Source organism: Corapipo altera, unplaced genomic scaffold (assembly GCF_003945725.1).
Source record: "Corapipo altera isolate COAL_440 unplaced genomic scaffold, ASM394572v1 61, whole genome shotgun sequence".
NCBI lineage: Eukaryota > Metazoa > Chordata > Aves > Passeriformes > Pipridae > Corapipo > Corapipo altera.
The window spans coordinates 4,603,890-4,619,527 of NW_020884910.1; the positions used below are offsets into that span (position 1 = coordinate 4,603,890).

Here is a 15,638-nt window from a genome sequence, read left to right on the forward strand (position 1 = left end):
ATGGTCAGACAAGTATTGGGGAAGATGGCAAATGCCATCTCTACCAGCGAGTAGCAAACAGATGGCGTTTCAAACAAAGATACACTTGTGTTTTTTAGCAAACTCAGTATTTGCAAGGTCTTCTCTGAGAGGCTTTATCTAGCTCTGAGCTTATCTGTACTTACATCCAAGAGGAATTCCACCAAGACATCTGTGGCCAGTTCCCCATCAAATTCGATCAACCGCTCATCCTTAAAGACATAGAGACTTCCCTCTTCAAGCAAGCCTGAAAGAAGGAGACAGGAAACATAACATGGTTAATGTGTCACTAAAAACATTTTTACTGCAGAGTATCTTGCTTGTTATTCCAGCAATGCTGTCTGGGAAAATGCAGTTGCCAGTTAATTGTGTTGGTCTACTTAGAAACAACCTGAGCAATCTCCTGACTGATGGCACGGGAACAGACCTCAGCCAGAACTGGGGCTAACTTCTTCCCAAATGTTGAACTTTTCATTCAGGTCACAGTTTGACCTCATCTGGAAAAATTCTGTACCAGGAACTTGTTTTATCTTGGCTATCTATCTTACAGTATATACTGGGCTCTAACTGGCAGCTCAGATTTTAACAACTTCTCACTATGGAAAATGGATTTTCATGAGGGTTGTGCTCACTGTCTGGAGAAGGCTGGACTGTATGAACATCAACAGTGATCTAAAAGTGAGCTTCAAACTGTCTGAGGCTTATCTGGCCTTGACAAAAGGGTTAGAAAACAATGGGAGAAATGGCACAGACAGGAGGAGGCAGATGTGAATGCAATATCACTGCACTGAGGACTGAGTGCCACTGCACTTCATTGGAGGCTCCAAAATCAGCAGCACTGGCCTCCTGTAATGCAGGACAGCAGAGTACCACAGGTCAAGGTGGTTGGTGGTTTGTTTCTTCTCAGAGGAGCAGAAGCTCTTGTCTTTAGCTGAGCTCCCACTACCACACACAGCCTCTAATTTAGGAAAGAAAATTACACTCTGGTATGTCTAAACAGTCTCTGACATTAAGCCTAGTGGTATGTTTTTGTGCTGTTTTATTTATGTGCCATAGTATTTCCATATTGTTTTGTGGGCTAAAATATGAAGGGATTGTCAGTCCCTGTAAGGCAGCTGTGTCCAGGCTTGGGCAGTGCAGCATCTTTCCACCTTTAGAAAAAGTTTCCTCTTTTGCTCTGGGGAGCAAAGCAGAACAGTTTGGCACCTGGCTGCCAAACCATTGCAAGGCTGTGGCTCCCCCTTTTGTTGACAGAGATCACCCTGCCATGGGGCGGGTGACATTTGGAGACCTATGTTATTTCCCTGTATGTTCTGATTCTGCACCGCTGTATCAGTTATGTCTCTATGTAGGAAGAGCATGAAGTTACTCCATAGCATCTATTTACTGTTCCTGCACAGCAAGCTGTGAGCTTACACCTTGTCATCATTACAGCAAAAATTGCCTTTCTTTTCAACTTGATTTGGTTTGGTTTTGGTACTCTCAGACAACAAGGTTTTTGCTGAAAGGATCTTTCTGGGTTCATCCCTCTCATCCTCACCCCTACCCCTCTACTTGATCCTGCCCTTGATGAGGTGGGCAGGTGGTCAGTGTGCAAGTGCCACCAACATCCTCCCTATCCTGGTAACAAGGATTTGGCTGCCCTCTATGTTGCTGGCTGTTGGACATCACTCCCACAGCCTCTCCAAGCTATTCCAGAAATATCAGACATGGGACTCACCTAATCTTTTGGCAAGTTTGGCATCCTTCTTGGAGTCCACCATCCCAAAACCAATGCTTCTGGGCTCCAGGACCTGAGCTGCCAGCTGTGGGAGGAATTAGAGAGCCCAACATTAGCAGCATTGACACCACAGGGTAGCTAAAGGGCATCATGCCCCACTAGCATGGCATGACAGACACAAGTGACCTATATTCTGCTTTTGAACAGCACCAGTGAGTGGGATGTGTCACATGCTGCCTCTCTGCTGAGATAACCAGAGGTCACAAGGGTTGGGTTTCTTCCCATTGTGTTGCAGCAGGGATTTGCTGGCACTACCACATGCTGTTCACAGCTGTTTGAGACTGGCATTGGGAGAAGGCTCCTGACTGAATCAGAGACACTAAAGCAGTGGGCATGGCTGGAAGAAAAAGACCTGTGCTAGTGCTACTGACACAAAGCAAAAGCTGTTTCCTCCTTGGTGCCTTATTGGCCTCCTTCAGGGTAGTGCAATGTGGGGGCATCACCAACATTTTAACTCTTGAAGTGCATGGTGCCAGGCAGCAGTGGATGCAAGCTGGATGGGATGCAGGATACTACAGCATCATGTTTCCTTCATGCATGCAATGGGGTGGCCAAACAGGCTCACTTTCCTATGAAATAATTGAAGTCATGTCTCCTGTCCAGGCTTCAGTAGCCCCCCAGATCCTGGTCCCCTCTTTTTGCTAAAGAAATGCATCTAATCCCAGCCATACTCGTGTTTACCTCTCACAGCTTCTCTAAACCACTGCTGTGGTTCCCACCATTTTTGACGAAGGGGCCTCTTGAAGATATCGAGTTCCTGCCTGTTTTGTGAAAATAGATATGTGAGGAAAGGAGAGAAGCTCTGCAAGGGCCCCATGGTGGGAGCAGCTCCGAGTGAGACCCTGTGAATTCCAGACAGGCTCCTAGAGATGCAGTGACCCTGGAAAATGGGTCCACTTAAGCACCAGGTGACTGACAGCCCCACTGCAAGCATGCTACAGACCATACAAGGTGATAATGATGCTCTGAGACCACCAAGCAGCTGTAAGAGCCTCTTCCTGCTCCCTCTCCCTTCCTGATCCATGAATGCCTTGGTCTTCTTGCTATTCCTCCTCCCAACCCCGTCGGAGAGTGGGGGATGATGAAGATGAGGGGTCAGGGGTCTCTGGGATAGGAATGTCCCTATTAGGGCACAGCTGCCAGTGCTCGGCGGAAGGAGAGGGGAAGATGAAATCCATGGCCAGAGATATAGAGGGCTGATTTATGAGGAAGCCCCCCTGCCCGACCCATTTTAGCGCTTGCCCCAGAGTCAAAGCCAGTATGAATGTCACCCAGCGGCGCTGCCACCGCAGCCGTGTGGCCCCGTGGCTCCCCTGCTATAAATAGCTTCTGCCTGTGCCCGGCCACTGTGAGAGTGAGCAGCAATTAAAGGTGTTGGGGAGCAAAAGTGGTGGGGCAGCTACCTCGCCTGTGCGATGGGGCGTCATGGGGCCGGCCAGCTCCCTGTGCTGTCAGCACCCAGCCTGTCCTCGAAATTCTGGAGGATGGTGACAGACACCCTGATGATCAGGTCTCAGGACCTTGCTTGAGCAAAGGGGAATGATGAAGAATGTGGTTGTTTCCTTCCTTCCAACAAACACACATCCCCAGGCCTGTCCCAAAGCCCTCCAGGAGGACATAGTCTCCATCAACCCCCACAGCAACACTGTAGCCTTGAACCCCCTGTGGTTATCTGCCCTGTTGTCCTTAAGGGAACACCATGTGAAGCAAAAGGAGTGTTTCTGTTACACAGGAAACAGGCATCTCAATGCTCTTTCCTTGCTCTTTACCAGTGCTTTAAAACAAAGGTAAGGTTGCACGTTCAGGGCCTGTGCCATGGACACTGCCTGAATGGGGCAGAGCACTGATTCATGTTTGCATATCCAATGATGAGGCATCTGAGCACTAGTTTGACTGGTCTGGCATCCCATCTCCTGGCTCAGGCCACGGCTGTACATCTCAGAGCACCTGAGAGCAGTTGGCACCCAATATTGCTGTGAGAGATGGACATCTCTTGTGAGTTCTCTAGACATCTCCAAGCAAGATGGTGAGGGAAGATCCCCCATTACAGGTATCTGTCTTTCCTAGACAAGGGGATGGAGCCTGTAGGATCATCACCTTTCTGGGACATTGTCAGCATGCTTGTTGGCAGTTGTGCACACCAGCAAGAGGTTCCTCAGAGTCAATGCTTGAAGCTCTGGCTGCTCTGTGACCAGAGGTAAAACACAGAAAGCCCAAGGGAAGAAGACTTGTTCAGTCATGTCCACTCCAGTTGATACTTATCTAGCTGCTCAGAGTTATGTCAGCCATGTGCCAGACAAAGTCAGGGCAGTTTAAGCTGAATAGTTCTTGACCTCTGCACACAGAAGATGGGTAAGGTTTCTTGTGGGTGTTTGAAGGTCAGAAATGTGCAGAAAAGCTGCAACACCTGCTACAAACAAGTGGTTGGGTTGATTGCAAGAGAGGAGGCATTGATCAGGAGTCATGTATGTCAGTATGCAGCTCACATGAGGTAAGTTTGGAGAGGTGTGGGTGTAGCCACGTAGCTGTGATCTTGCTGGGAAAGAGTAACTGTGTCAAGAAAACATGGGTGATGTGATGAAAGCCTCTTTGTATGAGACTCTGAGAGTGCTCAGTAGTCAAAAATGGCCACAGTAATGCTGGAGGAGTGCCCATTGGTGTGGCAGGGCTTGTGTGACTGTGTCTAGCAAGACTGTCTCTTGGAGGTGTATGTATTGTGGATACGAATGTTTAGAGATGTCCCTCTGAAGAGGCTCATCCTGAGAGATGTGCAACAGTGTGTGTATATAGGAGCATGCACGTGTACAGGGTGTATGTGTGCCTGTGGGTTATGTTTGTATGAGGGGACAGAGCCGGGAGCCAAGCAGGCACCCTGGCTCCTCTGCTGAGACCTTCATGCTAATGAGGCAATGAGGAAAGCAGTACAGCCTGTGCTCCTCCTCAGAGCAGTGTCTCACAACAGGGAACTCTTTGTGTAACATGAGACTCTCTTTAGCTCTTTCTACTGTGGCAGTTCCTGGGGGCAGGAGACCTTTGCAGGGTGTCAGTACCTGTGTGGTGGCTTTTGAAAGTGCCAGCTATGCAGTGCCTTGCTTTCCCTGCTTTCCACTGCAGCAGGTGAGTCTGACCAGTGCGTAGGTGAAGATATGTTCCCATACCTATACTTCAACCCCATATGGCAGCAAAACATGGAGTATGCCAGAGGCACAGTAGTTTGGCTAGTTGCCCCCTACTCATTACAGTATCAAGCATTTATATATCCCCTTACAGTATTTTCTGATTCCATAATGCTAGTGGGATTTGAATGCAGATAATGTTTCTAATCTTGACAATCCTCTTGGCTCAGGACCTTGGGTCAGAGGCAACTGTAATCTAAGAACACAGCCCCTCCTCCTTCCACTCCTCCTCCTCATGCCTTTAAATTCATATTGCTTGAAGTCTTGGCCAGCCAGAGGCCTTGCCTTTGTGTCAGCCTCTATAGTGAGTAATTTAGCTTCAACAACTGCACAGGGAGATGGAGAGTATAAACTGCCCTGGAAGAACTGGACCTACTGATCATGCAATCCCTGAGGTAGAGCAAGAGCTTTGGGCAAGCAGAGTTGGCTGAGAGGATGAGCAAAGAGCCCAGTATCTTGTAAGCTCACATCTCATGCACATTTTCCAGCCTTCCTCTCATGTGCATGAAGCCTTTGCAATGCATATTTTCTAACCACAGGATCACAAGCTCTGTCCTGTGCAGCCTTCGGAAAAGGAGGCGTGAATTTGGGTGCACTCCTCCTTTCTTCCACATGACTCAGGTAATAGGCATACTTGAATAAGCATGAGAGAGTGCACGACCCTCTGGGATGTGCGAGACATGCCAGCCCAAAGTGAAGCTTGAGTACCACTGAGTAAGCAAGAACCACCTTGTCTTGTATGGTGTCAGCAGTAACAGGCACTCTGAATAATGGGTGTGGAAAGACACATCTCAGCTTCACACCCACTGTACCTATCTGAACTTAGGTGTGATGCTGGGAAGCTTTTGAGATTTAAGAAGTTGCACAGGGTCATTCTAAAATCCCAGGTTATACAACAGTAGAAATATCACTGTCTGTCTGACCATGCTCCTATTCCAGATGCAGACAACGCTGATTGTGCGAAACCTTGCATTTAGTGTCAGTTTTGCTGCTAAATGGCAGACAAAATCAGCAGAGAGGGTTACAAATAGGGGTGGGAGGGGTGGCTGTCTCAGCATGGTCAGATTTCTTTGTGAAGTGACATTATGGCATTCTGACCTGGATTTTCTTCCCACTTCTCTAGCACTGAGCTCCCACAGACAGTAAGGCTCATCTTTCTTAGCTGCTCAGGCTGGGAGACAGGTGTCTGGGGTGTTTGGGTGTCTGAAAGCCATTGTAAGTAAAATTCTCTTACACATGGGGAGCTTTCTGTTTCCCTATCTAGCAGTGGAGGAAGAAAAAAAACTCCAGCAATGCAAGGAGAAGAGCAACAGGGGATGATGAGGAAATGTTCCACAAGCAATCCACACTTCTCTGCTACTCTCTTTAAAGCTGCAGTTGATGTTGATGGTCAGAAACTGGTTGATGAAATGATGATGATTTTATATTCAAAAATGTTAGGTTTTTATTTTCAGAATCAGTAGGAGGAGATGGCAAGTGTCTAGGGTATTTCCCCAGAAGTTTTGAATCTTAAGGCAGGGCTCATGCCTTCACGCTATAGTTGGCTTCTCTGTTGTTTAAGCCAGTGGACAGTTTCTTGGAGAGCAGAGAGGGTTATTTCTCCTTCCTAATGCTGTACTGTCTCCTCTGGCACTCCCTTGCATAGCACACTAGTAATGTTTCAGGTTCTTCCATAATTCAGGCTGGTAAATTAGAAGTCCTGAAGCATCATGATGATCAAAGAGCAGGGCCAGAAGCCTGCTGAGCAGTTGCCACTAGAGAAGTCACTCTGCTGGCAGTGAGGACTGAAGAAGAATTGTGTGTCCCACCTTCCAACGCATTTCCACCACCTGAGCTGCCTGGAGAGGTTGAACCTCCCCTCCTAGGGATCACTGTTCCTTGGACTAAAAGGCAAGTCCCCATATATGGGACACCCAAAGGTCACTCCCTCAGAGGTGGCTTTCACAGGTAATGCTCCAAAAACACTGCCTTGGAGCTTTAGTTGCTGCACAGCCACTCAGCACAGTTAGACATATGATGTGCTCTTTGGCTGCCTCCCTAAAGGTTTCACATAGCTAGGGCTGTATTTTTATCTGCTCCTGGCATCCCTAATTTTAGCGAGCTGTAAGCCAAAGTGCAGCCCCCTCAACCGTGAACTAACCGAGGCTGATGCCTGTGCCACAGAGCACCCATGGGTGCAGGGGCCACCTGCTGCTGCTCCCAGCCAGTCCTCACTGGCACTACATCACAGATGTTTTGCCAACTCAGCTGTGCAGCTCGTATGCCAAGGACAGACGGGGACGTGCATGTGTACACACATGTGCTGCCCCAGACTGTGGGGTTTGGAATTGGGCTGGAGGCACACCCCACTAACCTCCCCTTTGGCAAAAAGGAGACTGAAGGTGCAATTTGGGGGCTGTCCCTGACAAAAGTGAAGCCATTGCTGCCTTGTTGTCTTTCTGGCCTCAGAAAGATTGCATTGAAACTGATGACTGGATGCGGCTGTGAAGCCCATGAAGGACACAAGCTGGTTCCTTTCATTAGGTGCTGGAGGAGGGAAGCATGCTTGGTATTCAGCCCATTCACCTACACAGACCACTGCCCATGTCATTTGTATGCCTCCAACTCCCAGGAACAAGCTGGATTTCTCCAGTTTCTGACCAAGTGGGTGTAAGCCAGCACCTCTGAAATCCAGGAGAGTCCAGGATGCTACAGGCGAGAGCTGGGAGCTCTGGTCCTGCATCTACAGGAAGGATTAGGGAGGCAGGGCCCTGGGGGAACAGAGGGGTCCTTGAGACAAGAAAACCTTTTACCCAAGGAGTGAGCAGAGAGAAATAAGAACTGAGGAAAGCTTTAAATATACACAGCCCTTTTTGCACAGGGTTCCAGGTGTCAGAGGTCTGCTAGCTGACGGCTGTCTGTCTCCTGCCAGGGCTGGACAGGGTTCCCAGAAAAAGGACGTATCATGTATGGCAGCTGGCCTTCACCAGAGCTGCGTCAGAGAGCACACAGGAATGAGCACCATCAGCACTGCTCAAGAGGGAGCACTGACCCTCCCGGGGCACCGGGGAGGGGAGGGGTGACTGCCTGGGAATTGAGTTCTTCGTTGTTGCTGCTTGCTCTATTTCCTTGGGCAAGCTTTTTTTTCTCATGTATGTAGGTAAATCCCAATGTGCAAAGGAGAAAAAAGAAAATAATTTGGAGCTTGCTAGGCCTTTCCTAGGCCATGGATTTCTTGCCTGGGTGCCTGTTATTTAGAGAAAAGGCTGCAAAAGGATATCTTTGGTCATCAGACCCATAATCTTGTCATTCAATCTCTGTCACAAAGCGGTCAATGTCCATTTAAAACTGGTTAGACTGTTCTCCCCTTGAGCCTTCCTTCTCTGGTGATTAGGGACTTTGTAGTTCCAGACTTGTTTTATTCATAGACCATTTGTCCTTAGGCTTTGAGTTTAAATAGCTCTTCTCTCTCTCGGGTGTTTAAAGAGAATTATCATATCCCCTTTCCATTCTCCCTGCAAATGATACTCAGGCATGAAGGAAGGGCAGCCACAGGCTTTGATTAGTTTAGTTTTAGATGAAGAGCACTGGCAGACCAAATTCTGGAAAAAGGTCGGGGTGGGCGAGCATGGTATGGCCAGCCATACCCACTCTGCCCAGCAGAGCAACAGCTGCCCCAGCCTGCGGTCAGGATCCTGAGAAATGTCAAGGTCCAGGGTGGAGAACATGAAATATCTACAAACACCACAACATCCACTAAGTAGGCAAGTATGAGCTCAAGCAAGCCCTCAGGACAGGCAAAGGAAGAAATTCACCTTTGTGAGAGTGGTGAGACACAAAACCAGGTTGCCCAGAGAAGCTGTGGATGCCCCATTCTTGGAAATGTTCAAGGCCAGGTTGGATGGGCCTTTGAGCAACCTGGTGTGATGACCCACCCTTATCAGGAAGTGACACCTGGTCTAGTGGAAGGTGTCCCTGCCCATGGGCAGGAGGGAACAAGATGATCTCTAAGGCCCCTTCAAATCCAAACCATCCTGTGTTTCTATGAAAGGCACCTCATCGTACAAGAGTGAGACTCTGCCCCCCAGGAACCAGCCCAGCAGGAAGGCACTGGGAAACCTTGCTGGCACTTTTTGGGGAAGCTGACTAGCGTGTCAGGATGGCCAATACCAAAGAGGATGGACTTTTCAACAGTTTTCCTCAACTGCATTTCTGAAGGGAGCAGTGACTCAGAAGGAGTCTCCATGCAGCTCAAGGTCTTGCATGGAAATGGTCTCAAATTGCACCAGGGGAAGTTTAGATTGGATATTAGGAAAATAATAATATTAGGAAAAATTTCTTCACTGAAAGGATGGTCAAGCCCTGGGACAGGCTGCTCTGGGAAATGGTGGAGTCACCATCCCTGGAAGTATTTAAAAGACATGTAGTTGTGGCAGTCAGAGGTATGGTTTAGTGGTGGGCTTGGTAGTGCTGGATTAATGGTTGGACTCGATGATCTTAGAGATCTTTTCCAGTCTAAATGATTCTATGACTCTATGGCACCTACAGAGGTTGTCTGCAACAGCTGGACAGTGATAAGAGCTCATTGCTTCAAGGCCAAGGAAGCCTGCAAAGACTAAGCAGACTTGGTCTTGCACTCTGTGAGCAAAGCTAACCCAAGCTCACAGAGGTCTGCCATGTCTCCAGGGGACATTTGTATTCTTTAGATCCTGGGATTACAGATAGTCTCTGCTCTAAGATCTGATGTCAGTACAATCCTCTCTCCAATCATAATTTAGGAGATGAGAAAGGTGCCTTTCAAAGCACAGTTATGGCTTTGAAAGTGGGTTCTTATGTTAAATGCTGCTCGTGCAGCCAGTTCAAACTCACTACTGGGAACTGACAGAGGGACTTCAAAGAAAGAAACATGGCAACGATAAGTAATGCAGCCTTGGAAATTATTTCTATCACTGCTATACAGAAAGATCAAGTAACATAGCTGTCTCTGGATGTCAATGTGCCCATTTGTGAAACAGGGAGCTCTCTGTAACTTGTTTTTGTGACTGGCATATCAGTAAGTGAAATCCTCCTGGGTGCTGCTGCTAAAAATCGGTGGTGTGCTGGCTGTTGATGAGTTGAGACCTACTTACATGGCCTCAAAGGGCAAAGTAATCAGTGCACATTTTTTCCTTTTCCTTCCTTCCTTATTTTTTGCATTAGCTTACTTATACTGGAAGTCACATACCTTTAGTAGCCACATACCTCTTCTCTTACCACTAATCAGACTGGTTTTTGCTAGGACAGTTTTCCATGAACTTTCAGTCCAGGGTAACTGTTGCACTGAAGAGACTAAAATATCTGGACTTGATGAGCCTCTCTTTTTTAAGGATATTACACATGCACACAGATGGCAAGGGAAGAATGACAGGGGAGCCAAGACTGAGCAAGTTTCAGCAGAGCAAAGAGCTTCACAAGTGCAAAAGGAAAGCCCCTAACCCCACTGCTTGTTATTCTTGCTACATGATTCCCTAGAGAGAGGCTGGCCCACTGGAAGGCAAAACTCCCTATTTAGGAGATTCAGAGATGAGAAGAAGGGAGAAGGTCTGAGAAGTGGTGGAACAAGACAGGGTGAAGTATGTTAGGGGAGATACAGAGCAGAAGAAAAGCAGAACTGGTATTTCTCAGCTTCACTGCTTTGATCTTTTCCTCTCTTGACCCTTCTTCATTAAAACTGAGACCCTTTAGGACAAGTAGCTTTTTCTCTTACTTTCCTGTTAAATAATTATTGTGATTGCTTGACTGTTTTGTCTGCTTCTTCGCTGTGCTCACCTCATGAAGTGTGTAGAGCTCTTGTAAACATTACCACAGACTAGAAATAGCTGCTGTTCACTCTGGGACTGCCTGGTTCAACCTCTGCACTGCCCTGTATGAAGAATTTTTCCCACTCAAGATGTAGGTGCTTTCCGGTAGCCTGTGGAGCAGAGTGGAGTCATAGGAGAAAGGCAAGCAAAGGAGAAGAGTCCTTTAACCTGAGCTATGAAACAGACTGTGCTCATGACATCTCTGCCCTGGGTTGTCTTAGACCAATCCTTCTCCAACCCTTTTCCACCCTAGGCAGAAAACAGTAGGCATCTCCAATCATTGCTTTGGCTATTATCCTGACAGATTAATCCAACAACCCCTAGCTTTTCCACTGGGACCTGAGGGGCTGTCACTGCTATCCCTGGAGCTGTTGTCATGCACAAAGGATGACAGAGGAGCTCCTTTTGCTCCCAGAAGAGCTCAGTTGTCCCTGGATCCTGTCCTTACCAAGTGGCACCCAGCAGTGTAGGTGGCAAGAGCTCTCAGGACTGCTTCATGGTGGTTTCTAAGCTAGAAAGGGACCCTGGGCTGCGTGGGAATCTGGTGATGGTTCCCAGTGCACCTGGGTGCAGGGAACTAAAAAACCCATGTGCTGTGCCAACTGTAATATCAGCCTGATGACATCATTGCTTTTCTGGTGATAGTGGGTGTGGACCCTGAGCTTTGGACAGTGTCAGTCAGTCCTCTAAGCTGGTCTTTTGTTGTGGGAAGGAAATGTTTCCTATCATATCGCTTCTCAATCTGCTGTTCACAGTTATAGTTTGGTGAAGTCCTTAAATAAGCTTAACTTTACTCACGTGCTGTCAGGTTTTCAGTTTTATTTCCTAAGTATATGATAGTCTTGTGATTCTTTCCTCTCTCCACTCAGGTCTATCTGTTAGCTGCCTCCCCTAGCAACTTTATCAGGTATTGGCCCTTTTGAACCAAATTTTCCAGAGTCACTGATGTCACACATAACAAAGCTATTGCAAGTTTTGTGAAGAGCAGGGACTTGGAAGGAAAGAGGCTGAAGTGCCCTGAAAGAAGAAAACATTGCCATGAGAGCTCAAGCCTCACAGAACACCAAAGGACCCAGTTAAGAGAGAGCCTCATGTGCTCCTCACTCCTGGGAGAGGCCCCAGTCAGATCTTGTTACTGATGAGCTACATATTTCAAGGAAATCATGCTGGATCTCTCCTGCTCTTTTCTTGATGTCTCAGATAATTCTTCAGTTCTTTGTTCTTTGGGATTACTCATTTCTTATAAGGTGCAGGTGGGAGAAACAGAAAGGGTGGACTTTTTGGGGGTTTTCTGGACTTAACATTTATTAAGCCCATTTCCTTCTGTGTGCCCACACACACATGTACATCAGGCAACAAGATGTAACAACTCTTAACCACCCAGCTCAGACCTTTGCTTGGCTCCACACCTGCCTATGTGTCAGATGGAAGCTCCCGATTATTCCTAGTGATGGACACCAGTGCCACTGTATGAAAGCGGGGCTAAGGACATGATGTTTTCCAAGCTGTGGAAGCAGCATGTCTCATTGTAAAACAACAGGAAAATTGTCAGTACAGTAAGGTGGAAAAGCATAAGGTGCCCCAGAAAGGAGCATCTTACCATAGGCAGCACCCTGCACTGGGAGCCTTCCAAGCCAGCTGGCAGGGAATAGTCAGGGATAGAGTATTTATGTCTTAGATACTTCATTTTAGGTGTAAAGGACCTTCAGCACTCAGAGCCCTGAACCCTCTACTGAAATTAGATATGTAAAGCCTTCCTGAGTGAACTTTTCCCAGGTTTGGCTGGAATGAGAGCCCTGTCACTGCTCCTGTGCCCACAGAGCAGCTCACTACTCTGAGTATGTGCTCAAATTACAGGAGAGCTGGGTTCAGTTGCTGACTGCTTCCAGGGATACTGATCCCAGGCAGCTCATATCGCAGGTGAACACATCTCAGCCAAGGAACCACTGCAGCCATTTCTTTCCTTCTCCCTGTGCTGGTGAGCATGCAGTGAAGTCCAACAGCTGGATGAGCTCTGGCAGAGAAAGTTGAAAATTACCCCCGTGGCACATTATGAATGAAATCACACGAAAGAGCAGATTACAACCTGGCTTGCCTACTCCTTTCCTGAGTGCTCCCATGGTTGAATTAGTACAGAAACTGGGAGCACTAACATCGTGCTGGGCTGTATCCTGTGCAGGATAGGACATATTCTATCTTCTCTGTTGCCTTGTGAGACCCTCTCCCCATCTGATTCCCTTGACTGACAAAGGCAAAGAAATGTTCAGTCGGCAGATTGCTCTGTACTTGGGCTGTCAGACTGCTGCTGTGGCAGTTCCAAGTCCAGGGGAGGGACTGTGAAACTGTGAGACATGCACTGAATCAGCATTGCAAGTGCTTGGGAAATTTTGAGGTCAAAGCCACAAGTGCCAGCTGATGTGTGGCACAGTTAGCTGGTAGATGAGCACTAGGGGACTGAAGCACTACAATTGTGTAAAGTCTCCTGCAGATCTAAACCTCAGGCTCTTGCCCAAGGTCACATAAGAAGTCCATGGCAGAGAGGCAGTCAGAAACCAAATAAATCATGAGAGTCCTAAGCTCATGTTATCAACTGCTGAATCCAAACCTGAAAAACAAAAGTTTTAAGCCAGATTGTATTGAATCCATCACATGCTTGATAGGTCTGATTGCTACCATCAGTTTAGGTGTCATGGGGACTCAAACTGATAGTACACAATGGACCACAGAATCATAGAAACATAGAATGGCTTGGGTTTGAAGGTATCTTAAAGATAATCTAGTTCCAACCTCCCTGCCATGGACAGGGACACATTCCACTAGACCAGGTTCCCAAGCACCCCATTCAACCTGGCCTTGAATACTTCCAGGGATGGGGCATGCTTCTGTCAGGTTTCTATAAATATGTCCCTAGTAACAGTGTGCCACCTATCAAGCACAAAATAGCTATCCTATTAAACAACAATGGAATTATACTACCAACAATACTCATTTCGCCTGGAGTTCCAGCATAATTTTTTTCTTTTCTTTGCCAAGTGTTATTTGATCACTCACCTGCAGAAAGTAACTGTTGCCTGACAAGTGACTAAAATCTTGTTAGTTTTAAAATCTTTCTTTCAGGCAGTCATGAGGCTTGCTGAGGAGGTCAGCAGACCTTGAACTTGACACTGGACTTTTTTGGGTCTGAGTCCTCAGTAAGCATATTTTCTAATTCACATTTGCTATACTTCTAAGGATGCAATGCATTTTCTCTCTGGATCTGATAAATGAAGTTTAAGTGTTTCTTCTGCAATTTGCACTTTCTTTCCAAATGTGTCTTTTAGCTAAGAGGGAATGTTTGCAGACCTGTAGCAGGAAACAGGCACCTAACAATCCAGGCTTGCAGCTGTATGACTCCCTAGATTACAGCTACACTACAAGAAAAAATGCTACTAATCTACATTGCAATTTTTACCATGATTTATTTTACTGAGGATTCGTTCACGAAACAATTAACAACACTCTTTTTCTAGCACAGAAGTGAATGGTTTCATAAACGAGTAGGTATAGACTGATTCCAAGCGGGCAACTAAGTGTCAGAAAAACAAAAAGGGATTTAATGCTGCACCGATGGGGAGATTTTGAGATGGGGAGCTAGGACGCCTGTGTGCTGCACAACTTGATAAGGCTTCTTGGCAGATTTCTCCTAGTGGGATAAAAAGTGGGACTGAATCCAGAATAAGAGTAGGATACTGGCTTGCACAGAATGAGGAAGGATCGAAAAATTTCAAGCTACGTACTCAGGTTTGTGCTGAGATTTGAGAAAGCTCAGCTGAGCTGAGTTCCTGTTGCTGAGGTTCTCAAGGTTACTCGCTATTGCCTGGGTTTCTGACACACAATCCAGAAAGACTATTTCCCAGCAAACAACTGAGAAGAGCACAAAAGAGGCTTTTTTTCTGGGCTTTGAAGAATTCAGGCAGGGGCTAACTCAAACGCAAGTAAACAAACACAAACTTTTGGGTGCTCAGCCTCCCCTGCATGAGACCATTTGACTGTCCTGTCCTATGGCTCCTCTCCACAGCTCTGACCAGAGCTGTGATACTGATCCCGACTGGGACATGCAGCAGCACTTACCTCCAGGACCATCTCTGTCATCTGGAACTGCTTTTGGGAGACCTTGTCAGAACTCACAGGCTCATGGAAGAGCAGGCAGAGCATGTCATACTTCTTCAGAGCCTGCTTGTAGTTCTTCTCGTTCAGGTCGATCACTCGGTCTTTCCCATCGTAAGTGGGGAAGTTCAGTCCCTCTTCTGCTTTGCAGCAGAAAAGCAGGTAAAAACCTGCCAGGATCCAGCAAGTTGCCTTCATAGGGGTGCCCTTGGAGTGCACCAAAGGGTGGGTAAATGTCCCTCTCTTTCTTGATTTGGGAAGAGGGGGAGACCAAGGCTTCAGGTGAAGTTTGAACTGGGTGTCTCTTTCTGCTGCCTTCCTGGTGATCAGCCCAAACACTGCAAGGCTGGTGGGGAGCAGCAAACTTTGCTGTCCTGGACTCACAACAAAGAGAGAGACAGACAGGAGAAGCTGTGAGGCCAAGCCCTGGATACCTTACATAGCTGTGTCCAGCTCCCGTGTCATTAGGAACTCCATTTTTAGGAAGCAGTTGTTTCAGGCTAAAAATAAACCCTGCAATGAATAAAAAGGACAGATATGACACTATTGAGGGACTTGCTGGCACTCTGCATCATCTGAGAGAGAGGGAATGAGCAAGAGGGAGGGAGTGGAAGATGTCAGTCCTGGGAATATGCAGGGAGGGTTTGTGAAGGGACAGACCTCACTTATACAGGGAACCAAGGCACACTTGTCCTACTA

The 15,638-nt window shown here is 47.3% G+C and overlaps 1 protein-coding gene across 1 annotated transcript in view; it reads right to left on the bottom strand.

Moving 5' to 3' along the window:
* The window catches only part of CASQ2 (calsequestrin 2), a 31,167-nt gene extending 15,842 nt beyond the window's left edge, over window positions 1-15,325 (bottom strand). The window contains exons 1-3 of the mRNA XM_027653574.1: window positions 14,904-15,325; window positions 1,739-1,823; window positions 165-265 (exon numbers count right to left, since the gene is read on the bottom strand). Coding sequence (XP_027509375.1) covers window positions 165-265; window positions 1,739-1,823; window positions 14,904-15,137 — 420 coding nt within the window. The 5' untranslated portion in view covers window positions 15,138-15,325. The remainder of the gene's footprint in view (window positions 1-164; window positions 266-1,738; window positions 1,824-14,903) is intronic.
* Between the last annotated feature and the right edge of the window lie 313 nt (window positions 15,326-15,638).